General features: G+C 40.1%; 1 protein-coding gene across 8 annotated transcripts in view; it reads left to right on the top strand.

Annotated features, from left to right (window-relative positions):
- Positions 1–16,762, top strand: part of Alms1 (ALMS1 centrosome and basal body associated protein) — a 116,237-nt gene that overhangs the window by 43,206 nt on the left and 56,269 nt on the right. For all 8 annotated transcript variants that reach the window (XM_021227747.2, XM_040737303.1, XM_021227746.2 and 5 more), the window contains 4 exons: positions 229–359; positions 783–5,703; positions 6,729–6,862; positions 10,535–12,339. In XM_021227747.2, the coding sequence (XP_021083406.1) occupies positions 229–359; positions 783–5,703; positions 6,729–6,862; positions 10,535–12,339 (6,991 nt within the window). The remainder of the gene's footprint in view (positions 1–228; positions 360–782; positions 5,704–6,728; positions 6,863–10,534; positions 12,340–16,762) is intronic.

The following is a 16,762-nucleotide window of genomic DNA, read 5'->3' as shown; positions in this document are numbered from 1 at the left end:
ATGTGAGTAGAGCTCAGAGGAAAACTTTGTGAGTTATTTCTGTCCTTCCATCTTTACATGAATTTCAGGGATTGAGTCCAGGTTGTCAGGCTTGCTCAGCAATTGCTTTACCTTCTGAATCATCTCATTGGCAAAAGAGGAAAAAAAAAGAATTGAAAATATGTACCTATTTAACATTAACAAATGATTGTATTTTTTTTTCATTTTTGTTTTTGTTTCTTTTTAAAGGAGACACTTCTAAAGGAGGCAAAGTTGCAATTTCTCAATCCAAGTTGAAACCAGATATCACTAACACTCTTGGAGATTCAGACATTGCAACACATTCATCGTTACCCTTTGAAGACTTAACTCATTTTGCTGTAAGTTCTCAAAACACTGTTGGTCACCACATTTACACTGTAAACCAGAAGGTATTGACAGATAGCCATCCCACTGAAGAGAGCCTGAATGTTTCAAATATTCCTAAATTAGCTGACCAGAAAGTATTATCACTATTTCCTACCCACATGGTTGTTTAACAGTTTCTGTTGTTAGTATACCTACCAACCTGAAGACTGGGGCAGTAGCAGTACCTTCTTCTTACACTCATATAGAGAGAAACCCAATGTTTTGTACAAGCAAGAATTTCCAGATAACTATCCAACTGAGGTTCTGAAAGGTTCATTTTTTTTTCTGGACTGGTTGACCACAAGACTGGTATTCCACAAGGAATACCAATAGTATCCTCTGTTTCTCTCTCATGTAGAAAAAAGCCTGAAGAGTCTGGTGTTTTCTGTCAACAGGTTGTACCTGAAGGCCATCTTTCTGAAGAGGCTCCCAAAGCTTCATCTGGTACATCACCTGTAATCCCTACTTCCTATTCACAAAGAGAAAAACCCAATATTTTACATCAAGATGGTTATCGAATTGGTCAGGAACTGACAGTTTCAGCATTTCCTGGACTGGCTGACCAGAAGAATGGTTTATCAACAATGACCCCTACTTCGTTTTCACAAAGAGAGAAGCCTGGTATTTTTTATCAACAAGTCCTAACAGGTGGTCATTTACTTGAAGAGATTCCAAAGGCACCAGCTGCTCCTACTCTGACTAACCAGAAGAGTAGTTTCCCAACAGTAACTTCTACTTCTTACTCACAAAGTAATAAACCTGGTGTTATCTACCAACATGCCTCGACAGGTGGTCATTTGCCTGAAGACATTATGAAAGCTTCAGCTGCTCCTAGGACTACTGACCAGAAGTTTGATGTTCCAGCCTCGCCCCCTATTTCCTACACATATGAAGGACCTACTGTTTTCTATCAACAAGAGTTGCCAAAGAGTCATTTAAATGAAGAGACTGTGCGAGGTTCAGCAATTCCTGGTCCAGTTGCCCAGAGCACTGGGATAACTGCACTGCCCTCTGCTTCTCATTCCCATGGAGAGAAGTCTCATACTTTTTATCACCAGGCTGTCCCAGAAAGTTATTTGAATCATCAGGCTTGGAAATTTTCTGTTGCTCCTGGATCTGTTGACCAGAAGATTGGAGCAGCAGTAGTCCCTTCCACCTACTCACATGATGTAAAGCCTGGCAATTTTCCCCAAGAAGAGTTACCTGATAGGCATTTTACTGAAGAGACTCGGAAAGTGCCTCCTGCTCCTAGGCCAGCTGGCCCGAAGTTGGAGATGTCAACAGTACACTCTAGTTCTCATCCAAAGGGAATAAAACCTGGTATTTTCTATCAGCATCCTCTGTTAGACAGTCATCCAGGCAAAGAGCCTCTGGATGTTTCAGCTGTTTCTGGATCAGCTGAGAAGACCCGGTCCCCAACAGTAACCTCTGCTTCCCAGCCACATAAAGAGACAGCTAAAGCTTTCTACCAGCAGACATTATCAGACAGTCATCTAACTGAAGAAGCATTGCCTGTTTCTGTTATTCCTGACCGAGGGGACCAGATAACTCCTTTACCATCAGAATTACTTGTTTCCTCTTCTCACAGAGCAAAGAACCTGCCTGAAGATGTGATGGTTTCCATTGATTCTGGATCTGCTGATGAGAAGGCTGACACTCCAACAGTGTCTTCAAGTTCCTACCCGAACAAAAAGAAACCTACTGTTCCTTACCATCAAGAGTTGCCAGACAGACATGTACTTGTAGGGACTCAGAAAGCTTCACCTGTATCTAGACCCATTGACCAGAAGTCTGGAACTTCTCATCCATATGGTGAGATGCCCAGTGTTTTCTATCAGCAGGAGTTGCCAGATAGTCATTCAACAAAAAAATCTACAAAAACATTGATCCCAGGCCCCACTGACCAGAAGACTGACCTGCCAACAGTACCCCCTACTTCTCCATTACATACAAAGCCTATTTTCCTCTACCAGCCAACCCTTCCAGGTAGTCACCTGCCTGAAGATACTTTCAAAGCTTCATCTGTTTCTAAACCATCTGATGTATCAACTATAACCTCTGCTTCCTACTCACATAAAGAGAGACCCAACATTTCTCATCAGCAGAAGTTTCCAGACAGCCACTTAACTGAAGAGGCCCAAGTCTCAGGCACAACTGGATCAGTAGACCAGAAGACAGGGACAACAGTTTCAGTGTCCTCTATTTCCTATTCACAAAAAGAGAGGCCTGGTATGTTCTACCAACAGGTTCTGCCAGGTCGTCTATCTGAAGAGGCTCTGCTAGCTTCAGCTACTACTAGGCCAGCTGACCAAAACATTGCTATGCCAGTTGTAACCTTTACATCCTCTTTACAAAGAGAGAAGCCTCAGATTTTCTACCAACAGACCCTGCCAGGTGGTCATTTGCCTGGAGAGTTTGTGAAAGTTTCAGCTGTTCCTAGACCACCTGACCAGAATACTAGGGCACCTACAGTATCTCCTAGTTCCTACCTCCCTGGAGAAGAGTCCATTATTTTTTACAAACCTGGCTTGTCAGGTAATCCTCTATCCACAGAGCATTTCAAATCTCCAGGGATTTCTGGATTAACTGACCAGAAGACTAGCACACCAGCAGAACCATCAGGTTCCTACCCAGTTAGAGAGAAGTCCATTATTTTCTACCAAAATGCGTTGCCAACTAGTCCTCTAACAGCAGAGACTTTCAGAGTGGCAGCTGTTCCTGTACCAACTGAGCAGAAGACTGGTACACCAGCAGGACCTTCAGGTTCCCATCCAGTGGGAGAGAAGTCCATTATTTTCTACCAACAGGCCTTGCCAGATGATAATCTTCCTAAAGAAGCTTTGGATGTTTTAACTTCTCCTGGACCAGTTGACCCTAAGACTGGGGAGCCACCAGTGTATTCTACTTCCTATTTTGGAGAAAAGCCCATTGTTTTCTACCAGCAGGCCCTGTCAGATAGTCAGCAAACTAAAAAAGGTCACAAAGCTTCAGTTGTTTCTGGACCAGCTGACCAGAAGATTGGGCTACCCTTCATCACCTCTTCTTCATACTCAAATCTAGAGTTGCCAGATAGGCCTCTAACTGAAAACACTGGGCAAGTTTCAGTTGTTCCTGGACCAACTGACCAGAAGACTGGGATACCAACAGTGCCTTCTACTTCCCACTCGTATATAGAGAGGCCCACTGTTTCTTACCAACAAGAGTTTCCAGATCGTAGTGAGAAAGCTTTGGAAGTTTTAGGTGGTGCTGGACCAACTAAACAGAAAACTGAAATACCAGTAGTGCCCTCTACTCTATATTACAGAGAGAGGCCTAGTGGTTCTTACCAGCCGGAGTTGCCAGATCTTACTGAAGAAGCTTTGCAAATTTTAAGTGTTGCTGGAGTAGTAGTCCCTCCTGTCCCTTACTCAAAGGATGAGACGCCCCTCATCACTTACCAGCGGGAGTTACCAGATCTTACTGAAATACCTTTGAAAGCAGTAGGACCTGGCTCTACTGATCAGAAGACTGAGGCACAAGTAGTTTCCTACTCAAGTAGAGAGAAGCCCAGTGGTTTTTATCAACAGGAACTACCAAATATTGGTGAGGATGCATTAGGTGATTTTGTTCATCCTGGACCATTTGTTCAGAAGGTTGAGAAAACTACAGAACCCTTAACTTACTACACTCCACAGGAATTTCCAGGCAGCCATCTCACAGAAGAGTCTCTGAAAGTGCCCACTAGTTCTGCACTTGCAGCACAGACACCTGGGACTCAAACAGGGCCTTCTAGTTCCTACTTCCATAGAGAAAAGTTCAGTGATGTTTACCCAAAGGCCTCACCAGATCATGTTCTAACTGAAAATTCTCTGAAGGCTTCAACTGTTCCTGGACTATCTGACCAGAATAGGAGACCTGCAGTCTCATCTGGTTCCCACTCACATAAGGAGAAACACAAGATTTCCACTGCAGATCTACTGGATGACCAGAAGCCTGAGTTGCCAACAGTTACTCATAGGTCCTACCTACATAGAGAGAAGCCTGCAGTTTCATCTGTGATTGAACCAGATGATCAGAAGACTACATTACCAACAGCCTTTCATGATTCCTATTCTCAAAAAGTAAAACCTGTTGTTTTTGTTCAAAAACAGTTACCTGATAAAGATCAAAGTGAAGATATTCCGAAGCTTTCAACTGTCTCTGAGCCAACTGCTGTAAACACAGGTGTACCAGTACCTCTGTCTGGTTCTTACACACAGAGAGAGAAATTAGATACATCCTGTGGATACCCACAGGAACTGCCAGACAGACATCTAACTGAAGATGCTCTGAAGGTTTCAAGTTGTCTTGGTCAAGCTGAACAGATTTCTGGTTTATCTACAGTTTCATACAGTGAAAATCACCAGCTTGTCTCAGAACATGTCCAAAAGCTGATAGATAATTTGAATTCTCCTGAGTCTTGTTCTCTCATTACAAACAATATGCCTTTAAATTCGCAGATTGATGATGGAGTTATATGTAAGCCAGAATCTTCAGGTTTTGGCGATGTTGGTTGTGAGGAAATTCGGGATATAGATCATGGTTCCAAAACTCTTAAAGAAATTCGAACTCTTTTAATGGAGGCAGAAAACATAGCACTGAAACGATGCAATTTCCCTGCTCCCTTAGTCCCTTTCAGAGATGTTAATGATGTTTCATTTATACAATCCAAGAAGGTGGTTTGCTTCAAAGAACCGTCTGTAACTGATGTTTGTACCCAGAGGGAGCCATTTACAGAGGAGGTCCCTCACGTTGAGTGTATACAGAAGGATATCGGCACACAGACAAACCTCAAGTGCCAAAGTGGTGTTGAAAATTGGGAGTTTATTAGTTCAACTACAATTAGAAGTCCTCTACAGGAAGCAGAACGCACAGCGAGAGTGGCATTTGATGAAACTTTCAGGCAGTATGAAGCTTCCAGGTCCGTAATGAGGTCTGAACCTGAAAGTTGCAGAACAGGCATTAGGAATAAAATTATTATCCCCATGATGACATTCATAAAGAGTGACTCGAGTAGTGATGTAAGTGATGGTTGCTGCTCATGGAACAGTAATTTACCAGAGTCTTTGGAGTCTGTTTCTGACGTTTTTCTAAACTTCTTTCCGTATACGTCACCCATGACAAGCTTAACAGATAGCCGAGAAGAGGAGGGGTTCTCAGAGAGTGAAGACGGCTGTGGTAGTGTAGATTCACTGGCTGCACATGTGAAGTACCTTCTGCAGTGTGAATCCTCACTGAATCAAGCCAAACAGATACTTAAAAATGCAGAGGAAGAAGAGTGTCGGGTCCGAGCCCAAGGTAAGGACTGACTATAGGCACATTCAGGCTTGTGAGCATTACAGCTTAGTGGTCTAAAATGAGACATCTGAAGTTATAAATTTCTTGTAGAACTGTAGAATGATTATATTTTCTATCCAAAATCTAGAAGACAAAAGCGATGATATAAATAAATTATATGATCAGTAGTGCTTGTCTGAGATTATAGTTTTATGGAGAAGGAGGTTCTTGTGTCAGATGGACAGTAAGAAAGTAGTTTGGGCTTCTTTAATTCTGTCATAATATCCTTGTTTTGGGGACACAATTGCCTCCAATTTGCTCTTCTGTTAAATTATTTTGTGTTTTAGAACTATGTATGCTTTCTCTTTCTAATGAAAATTTTGGAAAAACACTTGTCAAGATCTTTAGTACTAAAACTTGGCTAGAAGTCTAAAAGAGGACATTTATTAGCCTCATTAATCTCTAATAGATTCTTGTAAAGGAAATGTAACAATCTTTAAGACATGAGGAAATGTTTTGGGTGGTGACCTGTCAGTGGTTCAGGACTGACTCGGAATCTTGAGGTTAACTGACTGTCCTGTACATTTTGTACATTTTGTTTCTGTCAAAATCTCTAGTTTTGCTTATTAATTTAAGACATTAGGTATCATAAAAGCATTAGTAACTGTCAGGTACTAAAGGGGAGATAGAGACTCTGATTAGAAGAAAAAGTAAGACTAATGATTTAAATTCCATATTTAGAGTGGCTTCTTTGGAGGTACACCTATGGAGGATGCTTTAAAAACTCTGACTTTAGTTCATATATGATGGCACACACCTGTAATCTCTGTACTAGGAGGCTGAGACATAGAGATCATGAGTTCAGGCTTACCTTGAATTACATAGAAATACCTTGTTTTGGACGGTGGGTAGACTTTTTAGTGAAATGGTCTCTTAAGCGCTCAGCTTTGTGTTGGGCAGTAAGGTGCAGATGTTGTTCTTGTAGATATTGAGAAATTACCAGTTTTACAATTTTAAAAAATCAACTATTTGTGATTTCTCTCCAGCCTGGAATCTAAAGTTTAATTTAGGACATGACTATGGATACTCCATTTCAGAATTAAATGAAGACGACAGGAGGAAAGTAGAAGAGATAAAGGCAAAGTTGTTTGGTCATAGAAGAGCAACTCACGTGTCTGAGGTATGAAAGAAACCTAGAAATGAAAACTGAAACTGTGAAAGAAAGAGCAGTAGAAATTAGGACTCCTTCTTGGCATTGATGACTCCAGAGGAGTTGCTGATAATCTTGGGGCAAAGTTTTATTAGAGTCTTAACTCCCTAAAATTTAGGATTCAAGTTTTGATTAATTCCAAATTATCATACTAGTTAAACAAGAATTGAATAGTTTTGCGTTTTTTTGTTTGTTTTGATTATTCAACACAGGGTTTCTCTATTTATCCGTGGGTAGCCTGGAAGTCATCTGTAGACCAGGCTGGCCTCGAACTCAGAGATCTGACTGCCTCTGTCTCCCAAGTGCTGGGATTAAAGGAGTGTGCCTCCACTGCCCGGCTTGCCAGTGTATTTTCACAGTTGAGAGTTTAAATGACTCCCTTATATCTTGCAATTCAGATGAAACTCAGTTTCAGAAATATATATTTTAAGAATAGAGTTAAAGTAGTTTTATCTAAAAACAGCTTTCTTTATAAGTTTATTTTCTTTCTTTAGTGAACTGTTTCTTGAATAGAAACACTTATCTAAAGAGAAGTTAATTTCTGTGTTTGCAGTCGATTAATAGATGCCATTGAACAGAACATTAGTAGATGCTATTGAGCTGGGCATGTGCACTCTAATCCCAGTATTAGGGAGGCTAAGGCCAGAGACAGTAAGTTCAGGGTTATTTATTTATATACAGTGTTCTGCTTGCTTGTATGCCTGAAGCAGAAGAGTACACCACATCTCTTTTCAGATGTTTGTGAGCCACCATATGGTTGCTGGGAATTGAACTCAGGACCTTTGAGTCAGTCACCTTTCCAGCCCCGAGTTCAAGGTTATTTAAGAAGATTGTATCTCAAAACCCAAACCAAACCAGCACTCCTCCTACCCCAGATAAATGCCATTGAAATGTTTTGGATCTCTTTCCCTAGTTTTGTCTTTATTTCTTATCCTGACATGTATTGACTATGCTCTTCAGTATGCTTTTGAATTTTACATAGAACGAGCATGATACAGGACTGGAGAAATGTTAAGAGCATTTGTTGTTGTCTTTGAAGAGGATCAGGGTCCAGTTCCCAGCACTCACACTATGTAGTTCACAAACTGTCCATAAGTTCAGCTCCAGGGCGTCTGTTCTAGCCTCAAGTTACCAGGCATACATGTGGTACATATATGCAGGCAAAACATTCACATTCATAAAAAAATGAAAAGAATCAGCAGACGTATCCATTCTTTATGAGTGCTAAAGTTCCATTTTATACATATACCACACTTTTTTTCTCCATCATCCCTATTGGATACTTAGTTTGATACCATGTCTTTTTAAAAGAGACCCTCTTACATATCTATCAGTTTGTTGGCTTATTGTAAGATTTTAGGAAGAGTAGTTTAAAAATAATGTTTGACAGGTACTAAATAAGAATTTAGAAAAAATTTGCATATATTCATTTTGGGGGAAGGGTACCATAGCATGCAAGGTTAGAGGACCAATTGCAAGAGTTTGCCTATTCTTTCCTCCCACCATGTGGCTTCTGAGGATTGAACTGAGTCAGGCTTGACAGCAAGTGTCTTTACCTCCTGAGTCATCTTGCCATCCCAAAATCTAAAGAATTTTAAAAGTGGGAAGATGATTATGAACTTTATTTTGAAGACTTGAGCGATGCCACAGGAAGAGGTAGGCCATGGAGTAGTTCTTGGAAAGAAGCCACAGGAAGAAGTAGGCCATAGAGAAAGAAACACATTTTTATGTAAATATCAATCTGTAATCACTCCCAGTTTTAAAACTGGAGGAAATTTGTACTTTTCAAGTTAGGGCATTTGTTTCCCAGTGATGTATCAGATTAAAAAATGGCAACTCAAACTTGAGGTGTTTTTTTTTAAGCCAAATACTGTTTTAAATTGTAGTGTCACGTGCACTTATAAGAAATGGTTGAAGAGAGGGTGTGTCCTGCTTCTAGTTTCTTCAGTGATCATGTCTTGCAAAGCGTTTTTTTATATTTTTGGTTTGAGACAGAGTCTAGTTGTCCTGAAACTTACACTATAGATCAGACTGGCCTCAAACTCACTGAGATCTGCCTGCCTGCCTGCCTTTGCCTCTTAAGTGTTGGGATTAGAGGCATGTACCACTGTGCCCAGCCAATGTCTTGCAAAGTTTTAGTGATCAGTCCCAGTCATGACATTGGCTTAATGCAGTCAGGATATTGACTTTCACAAACTGATCTAAGGCTACCCTGTCATAGCTACGTCCATGTCTCTCCTCCCACCTCTTCTTTAACACTTGTCAACCACCGTTCTAGTCCCCATTTCTGTATTTCATGATGTCAAGATTGTCATTAAAATGAAGTCATTTTTGTATTGGCTTTTTTCATTCAGAATAGCTGAGATATTTGAATTAGACTAATTCTTTAGAAACTCATGGGGGTATTACAATAGCTTTCCCTTTGTGTTGCTGTGGATGCCCAATAGTATGTTTAAATATTTACCTGTGAAGAACAGTTTGGTGGGTTCTCAATCTTGGGCTTTATAAACAAAAGTTGCCTAACATTCTTGTTGCTATGTTTGGGAATATGCGTTTGTTTCTGTGGTGTCAGTGTCTAAGAATTCATTTTGGGTTATGTGGTACCCATATTGTTTAAGGATAAGTGATTCACTTACCCCATATCCTCAGCAGCATTTGGTATTGTCATTGTTTTAGCAGTTCTGATAGGTTTGTAGTGAAACTTCACATACACACACACACACACACACACACAGAGTTTTTATTTGCATATTTATGTTTACATGCAGGTGCATGTGAAAGCTAGAGGCTGTTGTATCACCTGGAGATAGACTGGTACAGGTGCTGGGAACTGAGCCTGGGTGCTCTGCAAGAGAGTAAGAGCTCTTCCACTGAGCCATCTCTCCAGCCCCTACAATGACACTTTATTGTGGTGTTTTTGTTTGCTTGCTTGTTTTATTTTGAGACAGGGTTTCACTAAGAAGCAGCTCTGATAGTGTAGGCCAGGCGAGCCTCGAACTTAACAGAGATCTGCCTACCTTTGCCTCCCAAGTATTTATTGTGGTTGTAATTTACGTTTTCCTGTTTTTTAATGTTGGACATTCTTTTCATTTCCCTATTTCTCATCTTTATGTCCTATTTATTGATATATCTATGTGCCCCTCTTTTTTTGTTGTTGTTGTTTGTGTGTGTGTTGTGCTGGGCATCAAACTTACACTGTCAGAGAACTACCTGCCTCTGCTTCTTGAGTACTGGAATTAAAGGCATGCGCCACTATGCCCCACTATTTTTAAGTATGTATAAGAATGTGTATGTGTATACATGAATTCAGGTGCCCTTAGAGGCCAGAGGCATTGAATCCCTGGAGCTGAGGTTACAGATGGTTGGGACCTGCCTGATGTGGTGCTGGGGTCCTCTGGAAGAGCTGCCAGTGCTCTTAACCATCTCTCTAGCCCCAAGTAGAATGATTTTAAAAGCGTTTCCTTAGTGCTCTTCATTATCATGAGCTGTTTTATTCTGTAAAGTTTTGTTTTTCCTGCTGTTTCTTTGATCTATCTAATAGACAAGTAAGATGACCTTCGTGGTCATTTTTAGCTTGGATATAAAACTGATCAGCACATGACTTTGGATTATTTTAAGTGGGAACCTGTTTATATCTTCTAGGGCTTACGTAGTCCACGGGGAATAGGATGTGTGCCTGAAGCTGTATGCAGTCACATTGTTTTTGAGAGTCATGAGAAAGGATGCTTCAGGACTCTTGCTGCTGAACAACCACGGCCAAACAGCCGCCACTGTGTTTTCCGATCTGTTGAACCTTCAGACTTGATGAGAGGACGACGGAGCCCATCATCATGGAGAGACAGGCACATCAACCTTTCCAGATCGATAGATCAGAGCAATACCCGTTTGAAAGTTTGGAATTCCTTTCAGTTACAGAGTCATCCCCCATTTCAAAAACTTGCACCCGATGACATCAAAATCAGCAGGGGTTTTGGAATGCCATTTCACACAAGCATGGACCCCAGACCATTGGGATTAGTAGAACCTACTTGTATGCCAGCTAAAGAAATGGATTTTCCTTCCTCATCACAAATACTGCCCCCTGAATCCATGAAGCAGTTTACTACCTCCATCACTTTTTCTTCTTCTTCTCATGGACACTCTAAGTGCATTTCTGATACCTCTGTTTTTAAGGTTGGTGTTACTGAAGGTAGCCAGGGTACTGGACCATCTTTAGGAGTGTTTAAATCTCGTATCCCTGAAGAGCAGATTTCTCCTAGAGATCTTAAACAGAACACCTCTTTCCCTTCATCACTTAAAAGACAAAGTCATTCCCCGGTGACTATTTTAGCTGAAGGTAGTAGACAAAGGCAAAAATTACATGTTGATTTTGAGCATTCTCATCAAAAACAAAAACCCTTAGAAAAATCAGATTTTAAAGCCAGTCATTCTGAACCCAGTGTCAGTCCGAACTATAGCAGGTCCAAGGGAGTTCAGTTTTCTGGTAAGGATACAATTATTAGCTCAGACAAACTAAGTTCTACACTAGAAGTAAAAGAGAAGAATGTAACTATAACTCCTGATCTTCCTTCTTGTATTTTTCTTGAACAACGAGAGTTCTTTGAACAAAGCCACAGCCCACATACACATCACCAGATGAGAAAATACTCTTCTCCCTGTTGTCCAGACATTGCTTCTTGCATTTTTCTTGAACAGCGAGAACTATTTGAGCAGAGCAAAGCCCCTCAGGTAGATCATGAGAACAGGGAAGACCATTCTTTCTTTCCTAAGCGCCAGGATTATATAGTTGCAGATCTTCCTTCTCCCAACTTTCTTGATCGGCAGCAATGCAAATCCCCAGATGTAGATGGCCATATGAGAAAACAGCAGTTCCCTCTTTCTCAAGGTCAGGGTTGGGTAGCAGAAAAGATTCAGCGTATACCTCAGTCACACTTTTCTAATATGATAAATGTTGAAGCCAAGGTCAGTAATTTGATCTCCCAGTCAGCCCCTGACCACTGTACAGCTACATCAGCTCCACCTTCAAATAGAAAAGCGCTTTCATGTGTTCATATAACTCTTTGTCCCAAGACTTCTTCCAAGTTGGATAGTGGAACCTTAGATGAAAGGTTTCATTCATTGGATCCTGCTTCTAAAACAAGGATTAATAGTGAGTGTAACTTTGATCTTCGAACTATACCTTCAAGGTCATTGGAATCAACCTACAAATTACTGACCTGTAAACCTGTAGCAAAGGATCAAGAATCTTTAGGTTTTCTAGGACCTGAATCTTCACTGGACTTGCAAGTCGCACAGTCTTCTCTTCCAGATAGTAAGACTATTTCTCAGGACTTGAAAACCAAACCTCCTCAGAATAGCCAGATAGTAACCTCAAGGCAAACACAAGTGAACATATCAGATTTGGAAGGATATTCCAAACCAGAGGGGACTCCAGTATCTGCAGATGGGTGAGTCACTGTGATAACAGGCAAACTGATGGAATGTGTAATAAAGGATTTAAGATAGTTAAGCAAATGAAAAGACTTGGGGGTTTCAGTGAGGGCAGAGGGCAGTGTGATTTCTTTATAAGAGATTGAATCTAACTGGTCTGATAAAGACTTTTAAGAGGTATGTAACTAAGTGAGCATGTGAGGTAACATGTGAAAAGCTTTTTGTAAGACTTGATAGCAGACATAAGGAGTCTAAAACTTTGAAAAGAACCTTTGGTCATCCAGTGGTATAATTTACTACTCATTTTTATGTTGGAGATGCACTGAAGATTTCCTGGGAGGTTGAAACGTAAGTGGGGAGAGATTTACTTTGGTTGTGGTTTTAAAAGAGGGGTCAGTTGATGGTTGCTTGCTTCAACATATATGGCTACAAGAGGGAGAGGTGGAGAATCCTCCAAGAAAATGCCCCCAGTGTTATAATTTCTCCAACTATTTTCCCCTTGAACAGTTCTATCATTTCCCAGTGGTCTGTTCATATTTTGAATACATCAGTAACTTAAACTATTTTTTAGCTCAAAGCTGTCATGATCTCTCAGACCTATCCTGTCATTTCCCAATCTAATTAGGTTCACAGTCATGATTAACCATATTTCTGCTTGCTTGCTCTCTTTGTATCTTTTTCTCTTCCCTTTCTAGCTCATGATTTCTCTATTATATTTAGTATTTATAAGAGACGTTAAAAAGGCCTCAGCCGAGCGGTGGTGGCGCACGCCTTTAATCCCAGCACTCGGTGGGCAGAGGCAGGCGGATCTCTGTGAGTTCAAGGCTAGGCTGGACCGACAGCCTCCAAAACAATACAGAGAAATCTTGTCTCGTAAAACCAAAAAAAAAAAAAGTGCCTCATAACTTTATAGTATTGAGCACATAAGCACTTTAGCCAGCCCAGAAGTAAAAAATATCATTATAATGTTTCTGGATATGAAGCCTCTCTTACCTTGTGTTACAGAAATGAAAACTGAATTCATGGACAGGTTAATTAGTTTTGTCTACTCAACCTAATATTAGTAATTCATTACTGAATTAATTTTTCCTTCATAAATCTTTTATGGTTAAAGAAAATTACCTGTGTGTTAGTAGTTGAGAATATAGTATACTACAGTGGAAAGCCCAAGGCTTGGGAAGGAGGAAGGGGAATGTTTATTCAAAATCTACTGACATAAGTGACATTGATGCACAATTTCATTTAGTCTTCATGACACCTTGATTTTATGATTGACTGAGAAACCAAGACACTAACATTATCCCTTGTACCAAATGATGCTGGTAGGAGGAGAATGGCACAGAGTTTATTTAAGCAAAGCAAGAACTTGCTTCCCTGCATAGTTGTGTCTTGCACATTCTTGAACACTACTTGCCTCTCTCTCTCTCTCTCTCTCTCTCTCTCTCTCTCTCTCTCTCTCTCTCTCTCTCTCTCTCTCTCTCTCTCTCTTTCTCTCTCTCTGTCTCTCTCTCTCTGTCTCTCCTCTCTCTGTCTCTCTCTGTCTCTCTCTCTCTCTCCTTTCTCTTTCCCAGATAGGGTTTCTCTATGTAACTCTGGCTGTCCTGGAACTTGCTCTGTAGACCAAGTTGGTCTCACACTCTCAGAGATCCACCTTCCTGTGCCACCCAAGCACTGGGATTAAAGGTGTGCGCCACCACTGCCTGGCCTTACTTGCATTTCTTGTGAGTGAACTTTCTTTGAGCAAATCATTTAATTTCTTTGACATTCACTCTTCTGAGGAGATGTAGAAGGAAAACGTTGAGAAGCTCAAAGAGGTCCTCTACTAAGCTGAAGTGATTAAGAACTTGATTTTGGTTAAAAAAAAAAAGCCAAGGTGTCAACCTCTGGCTTGAGTATTATAAATCATAAGAAGTAATGGATATTTTTATAATGTTTAGAAATTCAAATTACAGCAAATTTGTTTATAGAAATAATTGCACCCTTCAAGGTTTGAATGCAAACCTTTTTTTTTTCCCCCAGACAGGGTTTCTCTATATTGTTTTGGAGGCTGTCCTGGAATTCTCTCTGTAGACCAGGCTGGCCTCGAACTCACAGAGATCTGCCTGCCTCTGCTTCCTGAGTGCTGGGATTAAAGGTGTGCGCCACCAATACCCAGCTTGAATGCAAACTTGCAGAGACGGAATTACTTTAAAATTGGGATAAAGCTGTGAAGGAGAAGAAAATAAATTGCTGTAAACTTAAACTAGTAAAGACGCTATTTATTGAGAATGTACTAAATGCTGAGCTTCATGGTGAATGTTTACACTGCATATATTTAGACTCTCAGAGGTAGATACCATTAATCGTTATTTCAATTTCTGGGTTTTAAACCTTGAAAACTAGAGAATTATTTTTGTGGTCTAGAAGGAGAGAGTGCTGCTGAAAAAGTGCTTGCCTTGAAAGCACTCGAACCTGAGTTTGATCTCTAGTACCCATGCTAAAAGCCAGACATCAGGGTAGTCATGTGCAGTCCTAGCATTGTGGTTGCAAAGATTTTTTTGTGTGAACAATAAACTTGCTTTCAAATTCTCTTGGTGTGAAAAGAACCAGATTTTGAGTATGAATCATCTTGCTACTGCCAACCAACCAAGAAAAAAAAAATAAAGATAAGGGGAATAGGAGAGAGAGCTCGGTGGTTAAAGCACCTACTGCTCTGATAAAGAACACAGAGCCTACATGGTGACTCACAACCACCTGTAATTCCAGTTCTAGCGGATTTAACACTTCTGGCATCATTCTGCTTAGTCATTTGGAAGGAGTTGTTGACTGGCCCCATCGCTTAATATGAAACATTCTCATTTCCTAAAAGATCTTCTGCATAATGACAATGCAAACATCCAGGACAGAGATTGGCACTGCTTCATTACAGGTGTTATTCCGACTTCTCTTCTTCTCCTAGTGTCTCTTATAGCATAAGAAACAATTCAGACTTACATCTTGTATTAGTTGTTATGTGTTTAATATCCTTTCCTTTGAAGTTGTTTCTTCAGTGGTTTCTTATTTTTGTTTATTTGTTTTAGATTTTTTGATGCAGGGTCTCTCTACATAGCCCAAGCTGTCCTAAAACTGACTCTCTAGACCAGGCTGGCCTAGATCTGTCTACCTTTGCCTCCCAAATATTGGAATTTAAGGCGTGCTTTACCATACCCAGCTTCAGTACTTTCTTGATGTTCATAACCTTGACACTTTGAAGATTTTATAAAAGTTATTTTGTGAACTGTTCTTTAGTTTGAATTTTCTGATGTTTTCTCATGATTACATTCCTGTTACTTTTTGTAACAGAGTTATATTGACCTTCTATATTACATCCTATCATGTTGCACAGTTTTCATTTGTACCATGGTTGGAAACCATCGTTTAATTGCTTAGTAAGGTTGTGGCAGCTACATGTTGCCATTGTAAAGCTACTCTCTTCTATGTAATTGAATATTTTATGTGAGATATTTCAAAATTATGTAAATATCTTGCTGGTTAGCTAATTCAGTTTATTATTTATTCCTATATCAAATCATGCTTTCTTATCCTAAATCAAATCATGGTTTATGATTTACTGTTTTTATTTTTATTTTGTTCTGGTTTTTTGTTGTTGTTGTTGTTGTTGTTGTTGTTTGGTTTTTTTTTTTGAGACAAGTTCTCACTGTGTCACTCTGGCTGTCCTAGAACTTACTATGTAGACCAGGCTGGTCCTTAAATCACAGAGATCTCTCTGCCTTCCAAGTGGTGGAATTTGAGCTGTGCACCACTCCACCTGACCCATTCTTTGTTCTTGTTATAGAATTGTCTCTGTAGTTGAGGACAGTTTCAAACGTAATAATCCTGCTCACGTATTGGGGTTACCAGTGTGTGCTGTGAGCCCAGACTATTGCTGCTGCTTTTTTTTTTTTTTTTTTTTTTGAAATATACACAGACTATCAGGAAAGCACAAAAATAGTAAAGAAAGCTGGTAGCTCAGGTCTATAATCCCAGTATCTAAGAAGCCAAGGCAGAAGGATTGTCATGAATTCCAAGCCAGCTTGGCCTGTGTACAAATGTACTCAGTGTTGTGTTTAAGGTATGTGTTTAATTCTATAAAATTTGTTCATACATAGATTTCTGTAACCACCATCATAAGCATGGAACAAAAATGTAGTGCCCTTGCACTACTACTTTACATTCTTTCTTACTCCTCTTTATAGCCCTTCTTAACCCTTGTAATCAAGTGACCTGTTTCCTCTTACGTCAGTTTGCCCTTCTGTGATTGCTATTCAAGTGGAATCGAACAACACTGTAGCCTTTTGAGATTAGCTGTCCCCTTCGTCTCTCCCTTCCTCCTAGTTGCTCTTTTTCTTTTTCTTTCTCTCTTTCTTTCTCTCTTTCTTTCTCTCTTTCTTTCTTTCTTTTCTTTCTTCCTTTTTTTTTTTT

This window comes from Mesocricetus auratus, unplaced genomic scaffold (genome assembly GCF_017639785.1).
Source record: "Mesocricetus auratus isolate SY011 unplaced genomic scaffold, BCM_Maur_2.0 Super-Scaffold_100676, whole genome shotgun sequence".
Classification (NCBI taxonomy): domain Eukaryota; kingdom Metazoa; phylum Chordata; class Mammalia; order Rodentia; family Cricetidae; genus Mesocricetus; species Mesocricetus auratus.
This window is presented reverse-complemented; position numbering and strand designations above follow the sequence as displayed.